A 25,934-nucleotide genomic window follows, 5' to 3' on the forward strand; every position below is an offset into this window, starting at 1 on the left:
AGGAAACTCCATACTGTTTTCCATAGTGGCTTCATAAGTCTGCATCCCACCAGCAGTGAACTAGTATTCCCTTTTCTCCACATCCTCGTCAGTATTTGATATTTGTTGATTTTTTTGATGATAGCCATTCTCACAGGTGTGAGGTGGAATCTCATTGTGGCTTTAATTTGCATTTCTCTGATGATTAGAGACTTTGAGCATTTTTTTCATATGTCTCTTGGCCATCTGTATGTCCTCTTTGGAGAAATGCCTATTCTTTATTGGATTGTCTTCCTTTTGTTGCATTGTATAAGTACTTTATATATTTTGGATATTAATCCCTTGTCAGATTTATCATTGGCAAATGTGTCCTCCCATACAGTGGGTTCCCTTTTTATTTTGATAATGGTTTATTTTGCTTGCAGATGCTTTTTATTTTTATGTAATCCCATTTGTTTATTTTGTCCTTAGTTTCCTTTACCTTAGGAGACGTATCCATAAACATATTGCTATGTGTGATGTCTGAGATTTGATTGCCTATGTTCTCTTCTTTGATTTTTATGGTTTTATGTCTTACATTTAAGTCTTTTACCCATCTTGAATTTATTCTTGTGTATGGTGTAAGGTGGTGGTTTTGTTTCATCTTTTTGCATGTGTCTGTCCAGTTTTCCCAACACCATGTATTGAAGAGACTGTCTAGAAACCATCGTATGTTCTTGCCTCCTTTGCCAAATATTCATTGACCCTAATGGTGTGGGTCAATTTCTGGGGTCTCTATTCTGATCCATTGGTCTATGTATCTATTCTTGTGCAAGTACCAGCCTGTTTTGGTTACAATGGCTTTGCAGTATTGTTTGATATCCAGCATTGTGATGCCTCCTACTTTGTTCTTCATTCTCAATATTGCTGAAGCTACTCAGCTCTTTCATGGTTCTATATAAATTTCTGGAGTATTTGTTCTAGCTCTATGAAGTATGCCTTTGGTATTTTAATGGGGATTGTGTTGAATCTATAGGTTGTTTTGGGAAGTATAGACATTTTAATGATGTTAATTCTTCCAATTCATGAACATGGTATATGCTTCCATTTGTTTGTATCTTCCTCTATTTCTTTTTTCAATGTCCTATAGTTTTCCAAGTGTAGGTTTTTTACCTCCTTGGTTAAGTTTATTCCTAGGTATCATATTTTCTTTGCTGCAAAGGTAAATGGGATTGCTTTTTTAGTTTCTCCTTCTGAGAGTTCATTATTGGTGTATAAAAGTGCCATTAATTTCTGGATGTTGATTTTGTATCCAGCTACATTGCTGAATTCATTTATTAAGTCTAATAGTTTCTTGATGGAGTCTTTAGGGTTTCCTATGGACAATATCATGTCATCTGTGAATAATGACAGTTTTACTACCTCCTTTCCAATTTGGATGCCTTTTATCTCTTCTTCTTGTCTGATTGCTATGGCTAGTACTCCCAGTACTATGGTGAATAAGAGTGGTGAAAGTGGACACACTTGTCTTATTCCTGTTCTTAAGAGAAACACTTTTAGTTTTTGCCCATTGAGTATTATGTGGGCTGTAGGTTTGTCATATATGGCCTTTATTATGTTGGGGTATGATCCCTCTATTCCCACTTTACTGAGTTTTTATCAAAAAAGGATGCTGGGATTTATTGAATCCTTTTTCTGCATCTATTGATATGATCATGCGGTTTTTAACTTTCAATTTGTTTGTGTGATATTCACGTTTGATTTGCAAATATTGTACCAGACTTGCATCCCTGGGATAAATCCCACTTGGTCATGGTATATGATCTTTTTAATATATTGCTGGATCCGATTTGCTAATATTTTTTTAAGGATTTTAGCATCTGTGTTCATCAGGGATATTGGCCTGTATTTTCTTTCTCTGTAGTGTCTTTATCTGGTTTTGGAATTAGGATAATACTGACTTCATAAAAAGAGCTTTGAAGTGTTCCTTCCTCTTGAGTTTTCTGCAATAGTTTGAGGAGGATAGGTGTTAGTTCTCTGAATGTTTGGTAAAATTCTCCTGTAAATCCATCCAGTCCAGGACTTTTGTTTGCTAGAAATTGTGTGTGTGTGTGTGTGTGTGTGTGTTTAATTACTGCTTCCATTTCATCAGTTGTAATCATCTTACTCAGGTTTTCTGATTCTTCCTGGTTGAGTTTTGGAAGATTGTTTCTAGGAATTTGTCCATTTCACCCAGGTTGTCCAGTTTATTGGCATAAAATTGTTCATTGTATTTGCTTATAATCCTTTGTATTTCTGTGGTGCATTGTTATCTTGCCTCTTTCATATCTGATTTTATTTATTTGGGTCCTCTCTCTTTGTTTCTTGATGTGTCTGGCTAGGGGTTCATTAATTTTGTTTATCTTTTGAAAGAACCAGCACTTGGATTTATTGATCTTTTGTACTGTTTTTTTAGTCTCTGTGTCATTTATTTCTGCTCTAATCTTTATTATTCCCTTCCCTCTACTTCCACTGGGCTTTTCTTGCTGTTCTCTCTCTCTAATTCATTTAGTTGTAGGGTTAGATATTTTATTAGTCCTTTTTCTTGTTTCTTGAGGTAGGCCTGTAGTGCTATGAACTTCCCTCTCAGGACTGCTTTTGCTGTGTCCCATAGGTTTGGGGTGCTTGTGTGTTCATTTTCATTTGTTTCCAGGAAGTTTTTAATTTCTTGCTTGATCTCATTGGTAACACATTCATTGTTTAAGAACATGCTATTTAGCCTCCGTGTATTTGAGTGTTTTTGAGTTTGTTTTTATTGTAGTTGATTTCTAACTTCATGTCATTGTGATCTGAGAAGATGCTTGGCATTATATCAATCTTCTTGAATTTGTATAAACTTGTTTTGTGCCCTAACATATGGTCTATCATTGAGAATGTTCCATGTGCGCTTGAGAAGAATGTTGCTTTGGGGTGAAATGTTCTGTGAACATCAGTTAGATCCATCTGATCTAGTGTGTCATTTAAGGCCTCTGTTTCCTTGTTAATTTTTTGTCTGAAAGATCTATCCAGTGATGTTACTGGGGTGTTAAAGTCCCCTATTATGACTGTATTGCTGTTAATCTCTCCCTTAAAGTCCATCAAGAATTTTTTGTGAACTTGGGTGTTCCTATATTAGGTGCATATGTGTACAAGGGTTGTAGTTTCTTGTTGAAAGATTCCATTTAGTGTTATGAAGTTACCTTCTTTGTCTCTTGTTATGGCCTTTGTTTTGACATCTATTTTATCTGATATGAGTATTGCTACCCCAGCTTTCTTTCCTTTCTATTTGCATGGAATATATTTTTCCATTCCTTCACTCTCAATCTGTGTGTATCTTTTGTTCTGAGGTGGATCTCTTGTAGACAGCATATATATGGGTCATGTTTCTTATCCATTCAATCACCCTATGTCTTTTGACTGGAGCATTTAATCCATTTACATTTAAGGTTATTATTGATAGGTATTTATTGCCATTTCTATTTTCTTTATGCCTAGATCGTCTCTCTCTCCTTTTCTCCTTCTTCTTAAAGCAGCCCCTTTAACATTTCTTGCATTGCTGGTTTAATTGAATGTACTCCTTTAACCTTTTTTTTTGGTCTGGAAAGCTTTTTATTTCACTTTCAATTTTAAATGATAGCCTCCCTGAGTACAGTAGTCTTGGATTTAAGCCCTTGCTTTTCATTACTTCGAATACTTCATGCCACTCCCTCTGGCCTGAAGTGTTTCTATTGAGAAGTCAGTTGACATTCTAATGTCCATATTACCCGGAGTAATCTATAGATTCAACGCAACCCCTATTAAAATACCAGGAGCATATTTCACAGATCTAGAACAAATATTCCAAAAATTCCTATGGAACCAAAAAAGACCCTGAATTGCCACAGAAATCTTGAGAAATAACAAAATTGGAAAGATCACAATGCTACATATCAAACTATACTACAAAGCCACTGTAATCAAAACAGCCTAGTACTGGCACAAAAGCAGGCATATAGATCAAAGACCTCAGAAATCGAACAAAGACCTCAGAAATCGGCCCACGCGATTATGGTCAATTAATATTTGACAAAGGAGGCAAGAGCACACAATGGCATAGACAGTCTCTTCAATAAAGGGAGTTGGAAAAATGGACAGATGCAAAAACGTGCAACCAGATCACCAGCTTACACCATACACAAGAATAAACTCAATGGCGTGGATAAAAGACTTAAGTGTAAATTGCAAAACCATAAAAATCCTAGAAAAAAACATAGGCAGCAAAATCTCAGACATCTCACATAGCAGAATTTTCACTGATATATCTCCTAGGGCAAGAGAAACAAAGAAAAAAGTAAACAAATGGTACTACATAAAAATAAAAGGCTTCTTCACAGCAAAAGAAACCATCCACAGAATGAAAAGAGAACCCACTGTATGGGAGAACATGTTCTTCAATGATACATCTGATAAACGGTTAATTTCCAAAATATATAAAGAAATCATACAACGCAAGAAAAGGAAGATACACAATCCAATTTAAAAATTGGCAAAGGGCCTGAACAGACACTTCTCCAAAGAGGACAGACAGATGGCCAATAGACATATGAAAAAATACTCTATGTCACTAATCATCAGAGAAATGCCAATTCAAACTACAATGAGGCATCACCTCACACCTGCCAGAATGGCTACCATCAATAAATCAACAAACAACAAATGCTGACAAGGATGTAGGGTAAAGGGAACCCTAGTACAATGCTGGTGGGAATGCAGACGGTTGCAGTCACTGTGGAAACAGTATGGAGATTCCTCAAAAAATTAAAAATGGAACTTCCGTTTGACCCTGCAATCCCAGTTCTGGAAATACATTCTAAGAATCCCAAAACACCAATCAGAAAGAATCTATGCACCCTTATGCTCATAGCAGCATTATTTACAATAGCTAACATCTGGAAACAGCCCAAGTGCCCATCAGTAGATGAGTGGATAAAAAAGCTGTGGTATATTTACACAATGGAATACTATGTAGCTATGAAAAAAGAAGGCTGTCTTACTGTTTGAGACAGCATGTATGGACCCGGAGATAATTATGCTAAGGGAAATAAGCCAGTCAGGGAAAGAAAAATATCACGTGATCTCACTTATATGTGGACCTTAATGAACAAAATAAACTGATGAACAAAATAGGTCGAGAGACATGGAAGCATGGAACAGACTGACAAATCTCAAGGTGGAGGGTGGGTAGAAATTTACTAAGGAATTTATATGCATAACCCATGGATAGAGACAATAGTTCAGTGAAGGCCTGGGGTGGGGCAGGAGCTGGGTGGAGAATCCAATTTTTTTAAAATATATTTTTACTGATTTTAGACAGGAAGGGAGAGGGAGAGATAGAAATATCAATGATGAGAGAGAATCATTGATTGGTGCCTCCTGTACACCCCCTACTGGGGATCGAGCCTGAAACTGGGCATATGGCCTTGACTGGAATTGAACCCAGGACCCTTCAGTCCACAGACCAACGCTCTATCCACTGAGCCAAACCAGCTAGGGCGAGAATCCAATTTTTATAAAGTAAACTCAAATTAATAGTTTATTCACCCATACATAGCAGATATCATGCTTCTAGTAGGTTCCATGTAAACCAATTTCTAATGTGCCATCTGGGTTTGAGAGAAGTCTCCCTTGTCTTGTAGAAAGAAATAAAATTTTATAAGTGAACTGAAGCAAGCGGCAACTAAAAATATGCAAACTCTCCCATTACCGGCAAAGCTTAAAATTGGGGCTGTTTGTCACATCCTTGAGGATCTTGGAGCCATAAGAGTCTTTTGTAATTCCTTCACTTAGCAATTATTCTTTAACCATGCAGTTTGTGAATTCTATTCACAAACAAAACAGCTTATTTTAACCTATTACTTGCCATCTAAAATAACAATATTCCCCCAAATCCCAGGAGGCCTTATTAAATTTCATTTACATGCTTACTTTAAATCTCCTCACTCAATCTGCTGGTTCTATTGGCAGGGTGGCATAAAAAATGGTGGGCATGGCTTAAATTGATAATATATTAACCTGCTTTGTTCATGGCAGAGCTCAAGACAATCATATACAGAATGCTCTAAGAACTTCAAAAGATTAAGGCAAAGAAACTACACTTATTTTAATTAAAAAATGTCCCATAAATTGCTGACTGACTTGCATGATTTGATCAGAAAGATCTCTCTAGCTCATCCCCCTATAGTGCTCACTAACTCAAAAGCCCTTAGGGGACAAATGGCTGGCTAGGGGGAAAAAGAAGAAATGACTGACGAAAAGAAAGGCATGGGGAGGGGTGGAGATGACAGTAAACTGGGGAATGCACCCTGGACTAAAGGCATTCCTTTTTTCTCTGAACCCTAAACTGGCCAAACTATAGTGGATAAAAAAGATGAGTTCTAACTTGTGCACTGCTGGTGGGAATGCAGACTGGTACAGCCACTATGGAAGACAGTATGGAGTTTCCTCAAAAAACTGAAAATGGAACTCCCATTTGACCCTGTGATCCCACTTCTAGGAATATATCCCAAGAAACCAGAAACACCAATCAGAAAGGATATATGCACCCCTATGTTCATAGCAGCACAATTCACCATAGCTAAGATCTGGAAATAGCCTAAGTGCCCATCAGTAGATGAATGGATTAGAAAACTGTGGTACATCTACACGATGGAATACTATGCTGCTCTAAAAAGGAAGGAACTCTTACCATTTGCAACGGCATGGATGGAACTGGAGAGCATTATGCTAAGTGAAATAAGCCAGTCAATGAAGGAAAAATACCACATGATCTCACTCACCCATGGATAATAGAGACCATTATAAACTTTTGAACAATAATAGATACAGAGGCAGAGCTGCCTCAAACAGATTGTCAAACTGCAGCGGGAAGGCCGGGGAGGGTGGGGGTGCAGGAGGTAGGGGGATAAGAGATCAACCAAAGGACTTGTATGCATGCATATAAGCATAACCAATGGACATAAGACACCGGGGGATAGGGGAGGCTAGGGGACTGTCTAGGGCCGGGGGAAAAAATGGACACATATGTAATACCCTTTGTAATACTTTAAGCAATAAAAAAAAGAAAAAAGAAAAAAGAAAAGGATAAAGAATACAAATAGCTTACTGTATCATGGGACAGGAAGAAATACGCCATTGTCATTTGTATTAAATATAGTTTAGTTAGTTCGTTCACATTTAAATTCTCCATTTATAATCTCAAATTCATTTATCTTAAAAATTCATAACAATGTGCATAGTTTACAAAATTTAAATGTGTAATAAAAGTTCAAAAAAATGGTGAAATAAGTTATGTATCAGAGGAGATAATGGAACAAAGAAGCATTATAACAATATTATAGTTTTACACATATTACTTATTTAATTAGTCTTGTTAATTACTACTAATTGCTACCTTTAACTGCTCCACTGCTATTTTATTTAAAGATAGCAATCATGTAACAGAAAAATAAATAAGAAATATATAACTTCAAATAAATTTGACATATTTTCAAAAAAAAAAAAAAAAAAAAGATGAGTTCTATGGAAAGGAAGCTCCCTGAGTGATTTGATCATAAATGCCTAAATGGGCAGGTCATGGTGAGTAGTCACGTCCTAGGCATATATTATTTAGTAAAAGGGTTATCTTTGCCTTAAGCAAGACCTGTCTTTAGTTTCTGCACATCTAGGTTAACATACCTTTGAAATAACTCTTTTCAGACCCCTAAAAAAAGCATAGTCACTTTCATGAAAGCACATAATCTCAACCTGTAATCAGATCCCTAGCTTGCTTTCTCCTATTCTCAAGTAATCTTCCTTCCTTCCCTCCTTAATTTCAAATGCATAAAAGAAACTTATTCTTTGGATCATTTGAGATCTTGCTTCGAGCATGTGTTATCAGTTTGGCTCAAATTCTTACAAAAATTTCTCTACAGGTTTGGACCTTTCTTATGTCAACACTACCTACCTTCTCATGCTGACACTCCCCTCCTCGACACACACACACACAGTTGCTATGCTTTATCTATAAATTTTTCACACTTTTCCCCCTAATGCCTGATACTGAAGTAATGTGAATTAAATAAACAATTAATAGTACCAAATGTGTACATGTACAACTCCAAGGTGTTAACAATTGCTATCTGGAGATTAGGGGATTATGAATGTTTTTATTTTTATCATATTAATTTTCTAATGAGAAAAAATTAACTTTTAATAAAAAAAAGAGTAGTATCAAAAGCCATGGCATACTCATCAGAGTCCTCACTACTTTGCAACTGAGAATAACAGACAGCAGGACCAACAGAAAGCTAAATGTAACTATCTTATTAATCAAGGAAAAACATTTAGTGGCAACATATCACTGAGCTATATTCAAATGACATTTATTTTTATTTTATTTTATTTTTAAATATGTTTTTATTGATTTCAGAGAGAGGAAGGGCTCATAGCCACTTGGCCTGGAGGTCAAGCCCTCCCTGGAATTAGCTACAACAATCAAGATTTAACTATAAGACTGCGAACAAAGACCACTAGGGGGTGCACCAAGGAAGCATAACAAAATGCGGAGACAAAGAAACAGGACAAAATTGTCAATGGAAGATATAGAGTTCAGAACCACACTTTTAAGGTCTCTCAAGAACTGTTTAGAAGCTGCCGATAAACTTAATGAGATCTACACGAAAACTAATAAGACCCTCGATCTTATATTGGGGAACCAACTAGAAATTAAGCATACACGGACGGAAATAACGAATATTATACAGACGCCCGACAGCAGACCAGAGGAGCGCAAGAATCAAGTCAATGATTTGAAATGCGAGGAAGCAAAAAACATCCAACCGGAAAAGCAAAATGAAAAAAGAATCCAAAAATGCGAGGATAGTGTAAGGAGCCTCTGGGACAGCTTCAAGCGTACCAACATCAGAATTCTGGGGTGCCAGAAGATGAGAGAGAGCAAGATATTGAAAACCTATTTGAAGAAATAATGACAGAAAACTTCCCCCACCTGGTGAAAGAAATGGACTTACAGGTCCAAGAAGCGCGGAGAACCCCAAACAAAAGGAATCCAAAGAGGACCACACCAAGACACATCATAATTAAAATGCCAAGAGCAAAAGATAAAGAGAGAATCTTAAAAACAGCAAGAGAAAGAAACTCAGTTACCTACAAGGGAATACCCATACGACTGTCAGCTGATTTCTCAACAGAAACTTTGCAGGCCAGAAGGGAGTGGCAAGAAATATTCAAAGTGATGAATACCAAGAACCTACAACCAAGATTACTTTATCCAGCAAAGCTATCATTCAGAATTGAAGGTCAGATAAAGAGCTTCACAGATAAGGAAAAGCTAAAGGAGTTCATCACCAGCAAACCAGGATTATATGAAATGCTGAAAGGTATCCTTTAAGAAGAGGAAGAGGAAGAAAAAGGTAAAGATACAAATTATGAACAACAAATATGCATCTATCAACAAGTGAATCTAAGAATCAAGTGAATAAATAATCTGATGAACAGAATGAACTGTTGATTATAATAGAATCAGGGACATAGAAAGGGAATGGACTCACTATTCTTGGGGGGGAAAGGGGTGTGGGAGATGTGGGAAGAGACTGGACAAAAATCGTGCACCTATGGATGAGGACAGTGGGTGGGGAGTGAGGGTGGAGGGTGGGGCGGGAACTGGGAGGAGGGGAGTTATGGGGGGGGAAAAAAAGAGGAACAAATGTAATAATCTGAACAATAAAGATTTAATTAAAAAATAAAAAGAAAGAGAGAGGAAGGGAGAAGGAGAGAGAAAGAGAAACAAATGATGAGAGGGAATCATCAATCGACTGCCCCCTGCACGCCCCCTACTGGGAACTGAACCACAATCCTGGCATGTGCCCTGACTGGAATCGAACTGTGACCTCCTGGTTCATAGGTCGAAGCCAAACCACTGAGCCCACCAGCCGATCAACATTTATTTTTAAATCAGAAAATAATATTATCAGCAAAGAAATGGCATATTTGATCAAATGAGACAGTTGAATTAAAATTTCAAAGCACAGGCAAATTAAGCTATCTCCTCATTCTTGCCTAATCTCATAAGGCCTTACCATAAAGATCAGGTCCATGTGGAGTAAAGACATTATACAAAACAATGTTGAGTGGTGCAATCACCAACTTCCCATAATAGTAGCTGTCGATAACCACCACAGGCACCTAAAACAGAGCAGAAAATATATAGCAATTGCGGAGTTTTGCTCTGGAAACATTCTCACAATTCTCATAGGACAAACTTCAAAATCAAAAACAGAACCAACTCCTAATGCTCTCTTTCCCACATCAGAGGATGCTCCACACAGTGGAACATACAGATGATGTATTACAAAATTGTATACCTGAAACTTATATAATGTTATGAACAGATGTTACCCAATAAATTAAATTAAAAATTTAAAAAAGAAGTTGCTGTCATTAAAATTTTAGAACAAAACAAGGAAAAGAGAAAACTCACCAGAAAGAGTATTAAAGCCACCAGCGACCAATGGAGGAAACTCTTCCACCTGTGTTTCATGACCAGCAAGTCAAAGGCAATAGGTAAACTATTTGACAGAGAAACAGAAAGTGGGGAGTTATATACTTAGAGAGAATATAGACAGGTCAGATTCACACACCTCGTGCAGAGCGGAGAATAACATGTCTCTAGCAGTTGTACTGAGGAAGAAAGGTGGTACAGGAGAGGATTTCTTCTCAAAAATATACTGTTCTCTTCAGGACCCATCAGAGTGCGATGCACCCATGATGCACAAGAAATATAAAGATTGAGCTTCTGGAATGAGCTCTGTTTTATACATATTTATGTCTAATGGACATTTAAAATATATTAATTATAAGGTAAACGTAGCCTACTGTTCTATACCCATCCTGCCAAATAAATACTGATTTCTCCCTTTCGTGATATATTAAGATTTTAGCAATACCATATTACAAACGACAATTCTGATATACCCTCTTCCAATACCATTTGTTCTTCTTCCTTTCACATAAGTTCTTGAAGCAAGGAATATGTATATTGCCTTCACTATTTCTTCCTGAAGGTCTAGCACAGTGGTTCTCAACCTTCCTCATGCCGCGACCCTTTAATACAGTTCCTCATGTTGGGGTGACCCCCAACCATAAAATTATTTTCGTTGCTACTTCATAACTGTAATGTTGCTACTGTTATGAATCGTCATGTAAATATCTGATATGCAAGATGTATTTAGGCGACCCCTGTGAAAGGGTCGTTCGACCCCCAAAGGGGTCGCAACCCACAGGTTGAGAACCGCTGCTCTAGCATCAAGCTGTGAACACCGACCTCTCGGGCACAGCCACTATCTCTGCACAAGGCCCATCCCCTTTGTCTACCTGCTGCACTTTGCACAAAGCACCTGTTCCTTCCTCTTCAGATGCCCGAGCCCCTGTTCCTTTGGGGTTCTTCTTGAATGCTCCTTCCTAGGCTTCTTTTCCCTATCCCATGGGGTGCCCAATTATGGTCATAGTTCCCAAAAACAAGTTTCTGTTTTTCTTTCTGTACTCATTTTCTCAGTAAGTGCTTCCACTCTTGCTGCATGATCCATCACCTTCATATCCATGACTTCCGAATCTAGGACGCTAGTCTGAGCCTTTACCCATACTCCAACACAAAGAATTCCCTCCCTACATCAACCTATTCACACAGAATCCACCCAAATGTCAACTATAGGCTCTATTCCCCCCTCCTCCAGGCATCTCTGTGACTTATTTAGCATGCGTTGCCACAGAACATCATCTTTTATAATTTGAATTTCCACATTCTATTACCTATATTTTGCATTAACATTTGTTTTTTCTCCCCAATGGTTACATTTCCAAGTGCTATATTCCTCCTTTGATAAGACAGGGTTTTTTGGAAAAGACAATGCTGGGGAAAATAGAAGACAACAAGAAAAGCAGAAGACCAAATAGAAGATGTGTTAACCCCATAGAAGCCATAGGCATGAGTCTACAGGAGCTGAGCAGAGCTGTTGAGATCAGGACATTGTGGACACCACTCACTGGCCAGGAGTCAGAGCCAACTCAATGGCATGTAACACGTAAGTCATCATATTTTTAATTACCTGTTCAATGTCTGCCTTTCCTACTAAAATGCAAGCTCCAAAAAAACAAGAACCATAACTGATTTATTTTTCACAGTGTCAGCCATTCCTAGCACAAAGGATTCAATAAATGATGGTAGATTGCTAACTGATTGTGATCCTGAAATCACTTATCTCGGCTAAAGGCAAACCAATCAAAACAGATGACCCAGAGGTATCTGGGGAACTCCAAAAGTTCAATGTTGATGGAGTAGAGAGTAAAAGAAATGGAGGAACTTAAAAAAAGAAGGCTGGAGAGGTAAAAAGGGGGAAATATAAGGGCTTTATGAGTCATGTTAGAGTTTGCACACCGTGAAACAGGGGTTGGCAAACTTTTATTTAAAGGACCAGACAGCATATATTCTAGGCTTTACAAGGCCTCATACAGTCTCTGTTGCATATTCTTCTGTGTGTGTGTGTGTTGTTTTTTAACAACCCTTTAAAATTGCGAAAATTTTAGTTCTTGGGCTCTACAAAAACAAGTCAGCTGGATTTGCTCCATTGGATACAGGTTGCCAACCTCTGGGACACAGAGCATTGGGGAAGCTATTATATAGTTTGGAACAAAATAGGGAATGATACAATCATATTTGCATTTTAGGAAGATAACTGTAAAAGGAACGTTTGAATGTGGAGAGTAGATTTACAAGGATCAATACTAGAGGCAGGAAGATCATTCAGGAGGCTGTAAGGTAATCCAGGACCAGTGAGAGGTGAAGAAAAGTAGTCAGATTCCAAAGATATTCAGGAGGTGTAATAAATTAATAGGATATGGGAAAAAGAAGAGAGTCACAGATAAGTTTCAGGTTCCTGGCTCAGCACAGACAGTACCATTTGCTGAGTTCGAAACAGAGGTAAAGAAACAGATATGGAAGGGAAGTAATGAGTTCAATGTTGTAAATATAAATGGAGAGATCTAATAGGCAGCTAGGAATATATGAGTGAAACTGAAGAGATGATTGACTAGATAGCAGAAAGTATAGAAGAGAACCACAAACAAAACCTTAAAGAATAAAGTAATTTGAGGATAATATGCAGAATAAAAGAAAAGATTGAAGGTGGAGATACCAGCCTTTAAAAGTCAATTAAGAAAAATTAAAATGCCTATTCTCTGACTTAGAATTCCCTTTCTAAAAATGTATTCCATAGATAAATTTCCACAAGTATATAGACATATGTACAAAAATGTTCACTGAAGCATGTGTATAATAACAAAAAAATGAAAACCAAATGTCTACCAATAAGACAATGGCTAAATAAATTATGAACAGCCATATAATGGAATGCTATGCAATAGATACAAAGAACAATATAAATCTATGTACAATAAAAAATTTACATGAGTATAGAATAATCCTATTTATTTTAAGAATTTTGGTATATAAGTGTGTGTATGCATTTATACATGCAAGGATAATTTCTGGAAAGATATACACAAAACTATTAGCAGTGACTATCTTTGAAGATTGTGTAAGGGGAGAAGAAAATTAAGAATTCTTTTTACCTCAAACAATCCAATACTTTTAAAATAATAAAGATATACTACTACTACTATAATGACCTAAACATCAAACTGGAGTTTTTTCTAAATTACTAGTATCCAGGCAATAAGTTAAGGCAGCACAAATAGAATAGAGTGGTGGGAACAAAAAGTACAAAAGGAATGACAGGCACTATGAAACTAAGAAAAACTATTCTGGGGGCAAGAAGGAAGGACTGAAAGGAACTCAGATTTCAAGCCGTGGCGACGGAAAAAACACAGCCTAGGGCAGTACAGTGTGGAAAAAGCATCTGCTACAGAGTCAGAAGTGCCTGGACCCAAAAGCAAACATAATCTTAAAGGCAAATTACTCAACCTTTTGGACTCTACTCTCTCATTTACAAAGCACTCATAATTGATTTCTCCTGCAGAGTTGTTATAAGGTTTAGGAATGAAGTTTGTAAGTGGGTTAGCAGTGTCTAACACGCAGCAGATGCTTAACAGTTACTATTCTTATTAATCAAAACAATGAGCACCAAGAGAAATATCCTTTCATTTCCCAGTCTTTGCAGACCCAAATAAATCCTCTAACTTTAGATCCTACCCAGAGAATATGGAGATAACCTCACATTAAGATTTACTATATGCCCAGTGATACAAGGGAGATGAGTTGTGTTAGTTTCTTACCCAAGAGCCACACTGAATGGCCAGCCAATGATAGCCCCAGCTGCTACTCCAAGCACAGCAATGGAAGTTTTGTCCATATACCAGCCAGTCATGGCTATCAATGTAGTATACATACAGAAACTACTAGGAAGAAATGCTGTAAGAGTAAAGACATGAAAAAAAGGGGGACAGGGTCAAGAGTTTGAGATTTATTAAGTATCAATTATTAAAAAATTACCTACTATATTGCAAAATGTCAATAACCGGGAACATATTTTGAGCAATGCTATATTAGAAGTGGGCACCTTTTAAAAAAAGAAATGCAATGATTTTCTTGTTTTCTCACTCCTGTTTTTTAGGTACCAACACATCACCCAGCCAGTTCTACAATACCAACCATGCCATCCCTCTCCTGGCTTATACCCAAATCTAAAACTTATAGAACTCCAGGTTCCCCCGGCATAACCCCAGGCTATATTTCCAGGCAGTGAATATGCTTCAGGAAACTTAGAGCCACTGCTGACAATCTATTTCTGGAGAAGTTTATCTTCTGACAGTCTTCTGAGGCTGTCCAAGTACCAACCTGTTCCCCATAGGAATTCTGGGAAACGTTCTCAAAGGCCAAAAGTTGGATGGTAACACTGCTTTGTATCCTGCATCCACTGACATAGATGTGTGACCTTAGGTGTCCCCCTAATTATTTCCATCTAGTATTACTTTGCTGTTATATACAGCAGGGGACTGACTGTACTCAGGTTCTCTACAATAGTGACGTTTGATCAAAGTGTTTCCACCAATTCTACACAAAAAGGCAGATCTGCATCTCCCTGCTGTATGAGGTCTACTTCACCTAGCACTGGGGAAGAAAAGTCAGTACTGACTCCAACAAGAACCACGATGAAGAGGCAATATGATCTAAGAACCTTGGCAAAGAGATGAGGCTTTGTCTCAAAGGATGCTATGAACTAATCTGTGCCTTAACATTCTCAACTGAGGTTACAAAACTAAAGACACTCCCAAGTATCTCCCTCAGAGAAGCATCAATTTCAGGAGTAGCAAAGTAACTAGAAAAACGTCGGGTACAACCTTCACAGATAAATGCTAAATAGAATCGATGCCATCTACAGTGTTCAGGCAAGGGGAGCAGAGGAATCTGAGGTCTCTGCCAGCTCAGAGGGGAGAGCACAGTCTCATTTAGGCCACTGGCTCTCAAACTTATTTGGGTGTGGAGCCCTGAGGTGTCTGCAGAACAACATAGATTTTGATAGTCAATGAAGAAAAAACATATACTTTTGAGCTGGATACAATTTGTGTGCATATTTAGTGTGTATACTAGATTCTGGTACAAGCAAGCAGAAATTAAAATTGAAATAATTATATATAGTAACAATTTTTCCAGAGACTGGGAACAGGCTGCCTTTTGGCAGCAGGTTACCTTGGTTCAGCTCATAGAACACGAATGTTCACTGGCAGCATAGTTTGAAAGCCACCTCTCTAGATTAAGGTTCTTATTCTCTATTTCTACAAACTTTGTATGAAAAAAAAAATCTCAACAGAAGATGTAAACCTTACAGAACACATTGCAAATATTGGGCAGAAAGGAGAACCACCAAGAACAGGTTTTTTAGGCACAAGAGCTTTCTTGAGCAAAATAAAAAAATGATTTTCTTTCCCCTAACAACAAAGAAAGAGGGGGTGCCTGTGTTTTTCAGCCTTACAGTGACAAAAAAATATAATATGTAACAGAAAGCAACCTCATGAAAACAACAGCTCTACCACTTACGAATTGTTTGACTTTCAGTAAGTCATGTCATCTTTCTAAGTTCCAACAAAAATGAGAAAATACTTACCTTACTTAATGTGGTAAAGCCAATCCAGAGTGTACAGGTAAGAGTGATCTGCACATTATTAACATGTTATACAAATATAAACTGTATCTGGACAAGTTCCTTCTTTAAATGCAACTGTGAGCCCTCACCTGCTCCTTTACTTACCTGAAGATGAGCAGAACATGCCAGTGCTAAGAACCAAGAAGGCTAGCATCATTCGACTCACGTGCAACCCAAACTTCTTACACACGGCCCTAGGAGAAAGGCAAAAACTCTCAGCAGAGCACATCGTGGGGATGGAAATTTCAAATCAAAAGACAAAAACATGCCCACATCACAGAGAACACGGAAGATGTAAAGTCAAATACCGAGCGGGCTTGACGGGTTTGTTAGCAATGTTCACGTGCATAAGGAGAGAAGCTCTCTCCCTACAAGGAAAGATATACTTTCTGTGCGAAGGGCATGTCTACTAACAATAGGAAAACAGCATGATGTTGTAGAAAACAATAGGCCTCAGACTCACATAGGCACAGGTTCAAATCTGGAGTCTGCCACTTATTAGCAGTGACACCCTTGTCTAGGTACATACTCACTCTGTCAGATTCCTCCTTTGTAAAAAGAGGTTAGTGAGACTTTGTACGGTTTCTGGGAGGACAATGCATGGCCAAGTGCTTAGAAGAGTGCCTGGCAGTCACTCAATGAATGGTAGTTGTCAGAAAAAGACTAGGAGATACACCACAGTGTTAATAAGTCCTTATCTAAGTCAGGGTTTCTCAAACTTAAGCAATTAATTATACACTCCCTTTACTTCTTTCTTGTAGGTCTTTAAAAAGCCTATAAATGAAACATTATTAGAAATTGTTATTGCTTCATTCAGTCAAAATTTGCTCAGACATACCATGTGTTAACTATTTTTATTGCTCAGGTTACTTATTGCATCTCAGAGCTTCTTTCTGAAATAATTTAGCTTCTTCCTAAGTATATCCTTTAGAAGTTCCTTTAGTGAAGCTCTGTTAATGGTAAATTCTGTTTTTGTTGGATTTCTTTTTCTTTCTTTTATATTATGTATAAAAAGTCTTAATTTAGCTCTTAAAAGATGTTTTGCCTGAGTATTCAATTTTAGAATGACAGTGATTTTCTCTCAGCACTTGGAAGATATTTATTTATTTATTTATTTATTTATTTATTTATTTATTTATTGCCTTTAGCATTTGAGAAGGCGTCAGTGAGCCTAACATTCCTTTATAGGTAATCTATTAAGTTCTCTGTCAACTTTTAAGATCTCCTCTTTTTTTTTTTTTTTTTTAAATCTTTATTGATTTCAGAGAGGAAGGGAAAGGGAGAGAGAAACAGAAACATCAATGATGAGAGAGAATCATGGATTGGCTGCCTCCTGCAAGCCCCCTACTGAGAATCGAGTCTGCAACCCAGTCATGTGCCTTGACCAGGAATTGAATCATGACCTCCTGGTCCATAGATCAATCAGTGCTCAACCACTAAGCCACACCAAAATCTCCTCTGTTCTTGAAGTTCTACACAGTTTCACTCTTCCTTTTTAGTTATGCATATCAGGATATGTTGGGCTTTCAGAATCTGTGGATTAGCATCTTTTTTTTTTTCATCAATTCTGGAAAATTCTTAGCCATTACTTCCCTGAAAACTGCCTCTCCCCATCCTCCCCATTATCTCCTAGAATGTGATTAGATATCACATCTTTCAACTCTATCATACACAATGTCAGTGGACATATAGGTGGTTTCCAATCTTAGCTATTGTGAATAATGTGGCAATGAACATTCTTAACTCTTTTATATTTCCACTTGTTGTCACTCTGTACTGCATTCTTAGTGTTTTCTTCAGCTCAATCTTCTAGTTTACATGCTAGTAATGTCTAATCATCTGTTTAAACCAGAGGTGGGTAACCTTTCTCTGCCAAGGGCGATGTGGATATTTATAACATCATTTGTGGGCCATACAACATTATCAACTTAAAAATTGGCCTGCTATATTTGGTCAAACATTTAATTAACTCACCCCCATGCCTTGGCAGAGCCAAACCAAATGATTTTGTGAGCCTTATACAACCCGCAGGCCGGATGTTCCCCACCCCTGGAGACCTATCTATTGAATTTTAAATACCAATTCTTATATTTTCATTTCTAGAAGTTCTGTTCAGTTCTTTTTCAAATCTGCCTGGTTATTGTTGTAGTCTCAGTTCTTTTAACTTCTTTATTTTATTGTGGTAAGAACACTTGATATGCGATCTATCCTTTTAACTGATTTTTAAGTGTAAAACATTGTTATCTATAAGCATAATGGTGTACAGCAAATCTCTAGAATGAATTCATATTGTATAACTGAAATTGTATATCCATCGATTAGCAACTTCCTGTTTCTCCCTCTCTCCAACACCTGGCAACCACAAGTCAATTCTTTTGCTTCCATGAATGTGACTATTTTAGAAACCTCATGTAAGTGGAATCATGCAGTGTTTGTCCTTCTGTGACCGGTTATTTCACTTAGCATAATGTCCTCAAGGTTCTTCCATATTGTCACATATTGCAGGATTTCACTCTTTTAAGACTGAATAATATGCCATTGTATGTATATAACACATTTGTGCCCCCCCCCCCCCCCACCCCGCACCACCACCACCATTCATCTGTCAATGGATATTTACCTTGTTTTCAATCTTGGCTATTGTGAACAATGTTGCAATGAACATGGGAATGTGCATATCTCTTCCAGATTCTGATTTCAATTCTTTTAGGTAAATACTCAGAAATGGGATTGCTACCCAGCTGGTGTGGCTCAGTAGCTGAACGTGGAACCATGCACCAAGACGTCACCAGTTCCATGACCAGTCAGGGCACATGCCTGGGGTTGTGGGCTCGATACCCAGTAGGGGGCATGCAAGAGGCAGCTGATCAACGTTTCTATCTCTCTCTCCCTTTCCCTTCCTCTCTAAAAATCAATAAAAACATATTTTTTTAAAAGTGGGATTGCTGGTAGTCGAATTTTAATTTTTTGAGGAACCTCATACTGTTTTCCATAGTTGCACTACCATTTTGCATTCCCACCAATGGTGTGTGGGTCCTAATTTCTCTACTTCCTTGCCAACATCTGTTGTCTTTGTTTGTTTGTTTTTAACAGCCATTGTAACAAATATGAAGTGATCTCATTGTGGTTTTGACTTGTATCTCCCTGATGATTAGCAACATTGATTGCCTTTTCACATATCTATTGGTCATTAGTATGTCTTCTTTGGAGAAATGTCTATTCAAGTCCTTAGTCCATTTTATAATCAAATTATTAGTGTTTTTGCTATTGAGTTGCTGGAGTTCCTTACACGTATATTTTGGAAATATGGTTTACAATTATTTTCTCCCATTTTGTAAGTTCCTTTCCATTCTGTTGATTAGTCTCATTTCTGACTTATTTTTTCAATTCCCTCTTACATGTCTTTAAAAATATTAAATATGCTTATTTTACATTCTCCTTTCAGTAATTCCTAATAAATGAAGTCATGCAGGTCAGCTACCTGTCGTTATGTCTGTTGGCTCTCAGGCATAGTGCCTTGTTCCCTTTTGTGCTCTATGATTTATTTTTACTATAATGTCTTGTTCACTGAAACTTTACCTGTGGTAATTCTTTGACACTTGGGTTAAGAATTCACTCCTCTAACGAAATTTTACATTCACTTTGGCAAGTAGCCTGAAAGCACTGCCATCCCAGAACAATTTTAAACAAATTCTCAACTTGGGGGTTGGGGGACCATGTGGGTGATTTGAATTCAATCCTGAGCCCATATGACGACCAACTTATGGTTATAATCCTCAAAGGCAGAACTGGCTTTCCTTTTTCTCCTCTATTCCACCCAGAGTCAAGGCCAACTATTTTTTTATCTGACATTTTTAGCTGTTTTGCAGTGGGAAGATTTTTAATAATGATCATTAAGTCCAAATACCTTTTACAGCATTAACAAAATAAGAAGTTTGTTAGGCTTCATGTAAAAAAAAATGAGCTATTTTTATTACTAAAATACTTAGTATTTCCACTAATATTCAATCAAACAATAGGTACTTGGTGAAATTCATTTACTGGATGCAAATAAGAGCAGTGAGTCCCACACGGGAATTAAGTTCCTGTCAGTTAAGCTCAAGGGGAAAAGGTAAATCATGATCCTATCTATATCTTGGGACACAAGATAAAGCGCTACTAAATCCTCCCAAAGAGAAGACTAGTTAGATATGTATTAACAGAATTAAAATTAATAATATGAAGTTACAGTATTTATGAAACTCAGGGGGGAAAAAGTGATCATTAGGAGTATTCCCCTTCCAATAGTTTGTTTCAAACAAGAGATCACATTTTAGATATAATATTAGGAGCCAGAAGGAAAGTGTTTTCTATTTTTAAACACTGCTAATACTATCAGAAAACTAATCTATATTGGGTTTCCTCATAGCACTTTTAGAAGCAAAGCTTTTATACTCACTTGTAAAAGTAAAGTTCACAGATACAGCTCACAAAAGCCAGAAGACATCGTAAAAAGTAAAAGACAAGAATCTGAAAGAAACCCAGGACAAAAAAAAACAAAAACAGATCACAGATACAAGTCAGCAAAACTCTTAACAATGACCCCACTCTCCTTTGTTATTAATAACACTATAAATGTATATAATCCTTATAAAGGCAATATGTATCAAAAACCATGAAAATTTTCATATCCCTTAAATTCAGTGTATCTAATTCTATGATTCCAGCTCACAGAAGTAACTATGTAAGTAAATATGGGATGGTGGTTCTATTCATGAAAATATTAATTGCAGCACTATTAATTCAGAAAAACTTTTTTAAAAACTACAAAATGTCCAATTATAGGGAAATGGTTAAATAAATTTAGTGAAATGGTTAAATAAATTAGGCTGTATCTATTTCATGGACAAGTATATACAGATATTAAAATTTCTGGTTACAAAAAAAAAGTGGAAAAATTCTTATATAAAGCTTACTCATTCAACAAACATTTCTTAAAGACAATTGTATAGATGTAGATGTGAACAAAACTAACTCCATTTCTGTATCCCAGAATTCATTTCATTTTTAAGTTTTCATACTGTGGCCTTTGACAAACTTCACTATGTTTAGCAAGCATATCAAAGCTTTCTAGTTGATGATTATTCATGGTCCTTAAAATGTAGTCATAAATAGCCCGAGCACGTTTTGCTCAGTGGATAGAGCCTCGGCCCAGACTGAAGGGTCCCAGGTTCAATTCTGGTCAAGGGCATGTGTCTCTCTCACATCAATGTTTCTCTCTCTGTGTCTCTCCCTCTCCGTTCCACTCTCTCTAAAAATCAATGGAAAAATATCCTTGGGTGAGGACCTAAGTAACAACATGGTGGTAAGTTTGCTGGGTTTTCGTTTTTTGTCTTTCATATTCCAAACTTGGAGCTAAAGGAGTTGGCAACTAGAAATGCCAATGGGCAGAGACAAAATAACACCAATGAGTACCTGCTCTATCTAGCCAAAAAAACAAGAAAGGGATAGCCTAGCAAGACAGAAAACTTTTAGACAAGAACCACTCTACTCCAGCCAAGCACTCCATAAAAAAATGTAGCTCCAGTCTCACCGATGCGACCAAAGATCCAGTAGGAAGCCAGGACTTTTATCCTTGCCCGTGGCAATGAGCTCTCTCTTCCACCCCAGCATCAGTGGTGATCCCCTGGAAAGCCTGTTCCCCTCCCCGAATCTAGCAGTACAGTCATTGCTGTTTATTGATGCGTACACAGTCTGAAAAATTCAATGTTAGGTGATTTCGTCCTTGTACAAATGTCACAGACTGTACTTACACAAACCTAGATGGTAGCCTAGTAGCACTTACCATAGTACTGTACAAAACTACACGACATTAAATCAAGCACAAGAGAAAATGATGTACTCAAGAGACACAGTGAACACTGGATATATGAGGCTGCTGCCAACATAAGATGGCATAAAAAAAAAGTGTTTTACTTTTTTTTTGTTTTAAACTTTTTAAAATAAGTATAAAGAGCCCTAGCCGGTTTAAAATAAGTATAAAGAGCCCAACGGATAGAGTGTTGGCCTGCAGACTGAAGGGTCCCAGGTTCAATTCTAGTTTAGGGCACATGCCTGGATTGCAGGCTCGATCCCTGCAAAAGGATGTGAACAAATGTAAGCTGATCAATGATTCTCTCTCATCATTTATGTTTCTATCTCTCTCTCCCTCTCCCTTCCTCTCTGAAATCAATAAAAATATATATTTTTAAAAGTATAAAGAATCCACTCTAAATTACCAATAAAAAGTTTAGTATAGTAAATACATAAACCTGTAACATAGTCGTTCATCAACACTAATAAAAGAGAAAAATGGTAATTGGCGTACGAGCTACCCTTTTCATTGGCTAATCAGGGCTATATGCAAATTAACTGCCAACTGAGATGGCAGTTAACTGCCAACAAGATGGCGGCTAATTTGCATATGTAGGCACAATGCAGGGAGGCCAAAGGGAAAGCAGGAAGAAGCCCTGCCCCCCAGCCATGATCGGAGAATCAGGTGCCTTTTCCGCCCTGGCCAGTGATAGCAGGAAGTAGGGGTGGAGCCAGCGATGGGAGCTGGGCACGGTCGAAGCTGGCAGTCCCAGGAGCTAGGGGTCCCTTGCCTGGGCCTAAAGCGGAGCCCACGATCGCGGGGCCGCTGCAGCTGCGGGTCCCCGCTGCCCGGGCCGAACGCCTAGGCCAGAGGCATCAGGCCTGGGCAAGGGGCCGATCCTGCGATTGGAGGGTGATGGGGGTCAACGCCTGAGGGCTCCCAGTATGTGAGAGGGGGCAGGCTGGGCTGAGGGACACTCCCCCCCCACACACACCCAGTGCACAGGGATCAGCGGAGCCGCGAGGCCTCCCGGCACCGGCATCAGTGTGACAGGGGGCAGTGCCCAAACCCCCTGAACCCCCTGATCGCCCTGCGGCTCTGTGTGTGACAGGGTGCAGTGCCCCAACCCCCTGATCGCTCTGCGGCTCTGTGTGTGACAGGGTGCAGTGCCCCAACCCCCTGATCGCTCTGCGGCTCTGTGTGTGACAGGGTGTGGTGCCCCAACCCCCTCCCCCCCCACCCCCCCCAACGGGTCCTGCTCTGTGTGTGACGGGGTAGAGCCATAACCTGCCCTGAGTGTGAGAGTGGCAGCGCCCCAACCCCTCTGATGGGCTCTGCTCTGTGAGTGACAGGGGCCAGCGCCCCAACCCCCTCATTGGCCCTGCTCTGTGCGTGACAGGGGGTTGCGCCGCAACCTCCCCATCGACCCTGCCTTGAGTGTGATAGGGGGCGGTGCCCCAACCCCCCAATCGGCCCTACCCTGAGCGTGACTGAGGGTGGCATCGCAACCTCCTGATTCTCCCTGCTCTGTGCATGACATGGGGCGGTGCCCCAACTCCCCAAATGGCCCTGCTCTGAGCCCGACCAGGGGCTGCACCTAGGGATTGGGCCTGCCCTCTGCCACCCAGGAGCAGGCCTAAGCCAGCAGGTCGTTATCTCCCGAGGGGTCCCAGACTGGGAGAGGGCACAGGCCGGGCTGAGGGACCCCCCTCCCCCCTGAGTGCACAAATTTTTGTGCACCGGGCCTCTAGTACTTTATAATGATACTAGAGACCTGGTGCACAAAAATTTGTGCACTCGGGGAGGGAGGGGGGGGTCCCTCAGCCCGGCCTGTGCCCTCTCCCAGTCTGGGACCCCTCGGGAGATAACGACCTGCTGGCTTAGACCTGCTGCCGGGTGGCAGAGGGCAGGCCCAATCCCTAGGTGCAGCCCCTGGTCGGACTCAGAGCAGGGCCATTTGGGGAGTTGGGGCGCCGCCCTCTGACATACACAGAGCAGGGCGATCGGGAGGTTGTGATTCCACCCTCAGTCACGCTCAGGGTAGGGCCGACTGGGGAGTTGGGGCACCATCCCCTGTCACACTCAAGGCAGGGTGGATGGGGAGGTTGCGGCGCCACCCCCTGTCATGCACAGAGCAGGGCCCATCAGGGGGTTGGGGCACTGCCCCCTGTCACTCACAGAGCAGGGCCCATCAGGGGGGTTGGGGCTCTGTACCCTGTCACGCACAGAGCAGGGCCAATCAGGAGGTTGGGGCGCAGCCCCCTGTCACGTACAGAGCAGGGCCCATCAGGGAGTTGGGGCGCCGCCCTCTATCACCCACAGAGCAGGGCCCGTGGGGGGGGGGGGGGTTGGGGCGCTGCACCCTGTCACACACAGAGCCGCAGGGCGATCAGGGGGTTTGGGCGCTGCCCCCTGTCATGCTGATCCCGGTGCTGGGAGGCATATTACCCTTTTACTATATAGGTTAGAGGCCTGGTGCATGGGTGGGTGCCGGCTGGTTTGCCCTGAAGGGTGTCCTGGATCAGGGTGGGGGTCCCCACTGGGGTGCCTGGCCAGCCTGGGTGAGGAGCTGAGGGCTGTTTTCAGGCTGGGGGTGACTGAAGCTCCCAACTGCTCCTTTTTTTCTTTTTTATTCTGGGCCAGCTTTAGCTTTGAGGCTTGGCTCCAGCTTTTAGGCCTCCGCTGCTGAAAGTAGATTTCTGGCCTTTGCTTACAATGTTGCAATCCTGCTGGCTGAAACCCAGCAGGTTTCTGGGGTTTTGTTTAGCATCTATGTTTGTTACATAGTTGCTTGCAGCTCAGAGGCCTGCAGCGGCAGGCGGGGAAGGCAGGCGGGGAACGGGGAACGTTGGAATCCTCTGTCACTGAAGCAAGCAAGCCTCATGTTAGTTTCAAGCTGCCTGGCTGCCAGCCGCCATCTTGGCTGACAGTTAATTTGCATATTGCCCTGATTAGCCAATGGGAAGGGTAGCGGTCGTACGCCAATTACCATGTTTCTCTTTTATTAGATAGGAGGATTATGTACTTTACATAACTGAACATGCTGTACTTTTATATGACTGGGAGCACAGTAGGTCTGTTTACACCAGCATCACCACAAACACATGAGGCACGCATTGGATCCACTGTTGAACCACAGTGTCATTATGCAGTACACCTACCCTGCCCACTAGGGTGTTATCAGTGGAGGCCTACCCTCACCTGCAGTAATAGTGGAGTATATCAAAGGAAGCCAGCTAAAACAAAGGCTTCATTATGACCCAGAGGAGCAGAGCAGTGCAGCAGAAGCACGCAGGGCCCATGAATAAGATCCAGTCTCATAATGGAATACCCAAAATATCCAAGTTTTAACTACAAATTACTTGTCAACAGTAAGATTTCAAACTCAATGAAAAAACCAATCAATAAATACCAAAAGAAAAAGAAAGAGATGTTAAAATTACCTAAGTATTAAAGCAGGGGTCCTCAAACTACGGCCTGCGGGCCACATGCAAATACAAATATTGTATTTGTTCCCGTTTTGTTTTTTTACTTCAAAATAAGATATGTGCAGTGTGCATAGGAATTTGTTCATAGTTTTTTTTTAAACTATAGTCCGGCCCTCCAATGGTCTGAGGGACAGTGAACTGGCCCCCTGTTTAAAAAGTTTGAGGACCCCTGTATTAAAGGAACCACTGTAACATTGAAAAAGAGATAAAAGAAGCTATAAACAAATGGAAGAATATACTGTGTTCATGGATTGGTAGAATCAATATCATTAAAATGTCCATACTGCCCTAACCGGTTTGGCTCAGTGGATAGAGCGTTGGCCTGCGGACTGAAAGGTCCCAGGTTCGATTCCAGTCAAGGGCATGTACCTTGGTTGTGGGCATATCCCCAGTAGGGGGTGTGCAGAAGGCAGCTGATCTATGTTTCTCTCTCATCGATGTTTCTAA

General features: G+C 39.8%; 1 protein-coding gene across 6 annotated transcripts in view; it reads right to left on the minus strand.

Moving 5' to 3' along the window:
• The window catches only part of ALG9 (ALG9 alpha-1,2-mannosyltransferase), a 115,898-nt gene that overhangs the window by 83,964 nt on the left and 6,000 nt on the right, over positions 1–25,934 (minus strand). For 4 of the 6 annotated variants that reach the window (XR_009454351.1, XM_059707841.1, XM_059707840.1 and 1 more), the window contains exons 4-8: positions 20,605–20,675; positions 16,272–16,360; positions 14,299–14,434; positions 10,490–10,577; positions 10,089–10,194 (exon numbers count right to left, since the gene is read on the minus strand). Coding sequence is in view for 5 of the 6 variants with exons in the window: in XM_059707841.1 (XP_059563824.1) it covers positions 10,089–10,194; positions 10,490–10,577; positions 14,299–14,434; positions 16,272–16,360; positions 20,605–20,675 (490 nt within the window). In the remaining variant the exon portion in view is untranslated. The remainder of the gene's footprint in view (positions 1–10,088; positions 10,195–10,489; positions 10,578–14,298; positions 14,435–16,271; positions 16,361–20,604; positions 20,676–25,934) is intronic. The other 2 variants (XM_059707844.1, XM_059707843.1) reach the window with 1 other exon arrangement.

The sequence above is a fragment of the Myotis daubentonii genome, chromosome 9 (assembly GCF_963259705.1).
Source record: "Myotis daubentonii chromosome 9, mMyoDau2.1, whole genome shotgun sequence".
Classification (NCBI taxonomy): domain Eukaryota; kingdom Metazoa; phylum Chordata; class Mammalia; order Chiroptera; family Vespertilionidae; genus Myotis; species Myotis daubentonii.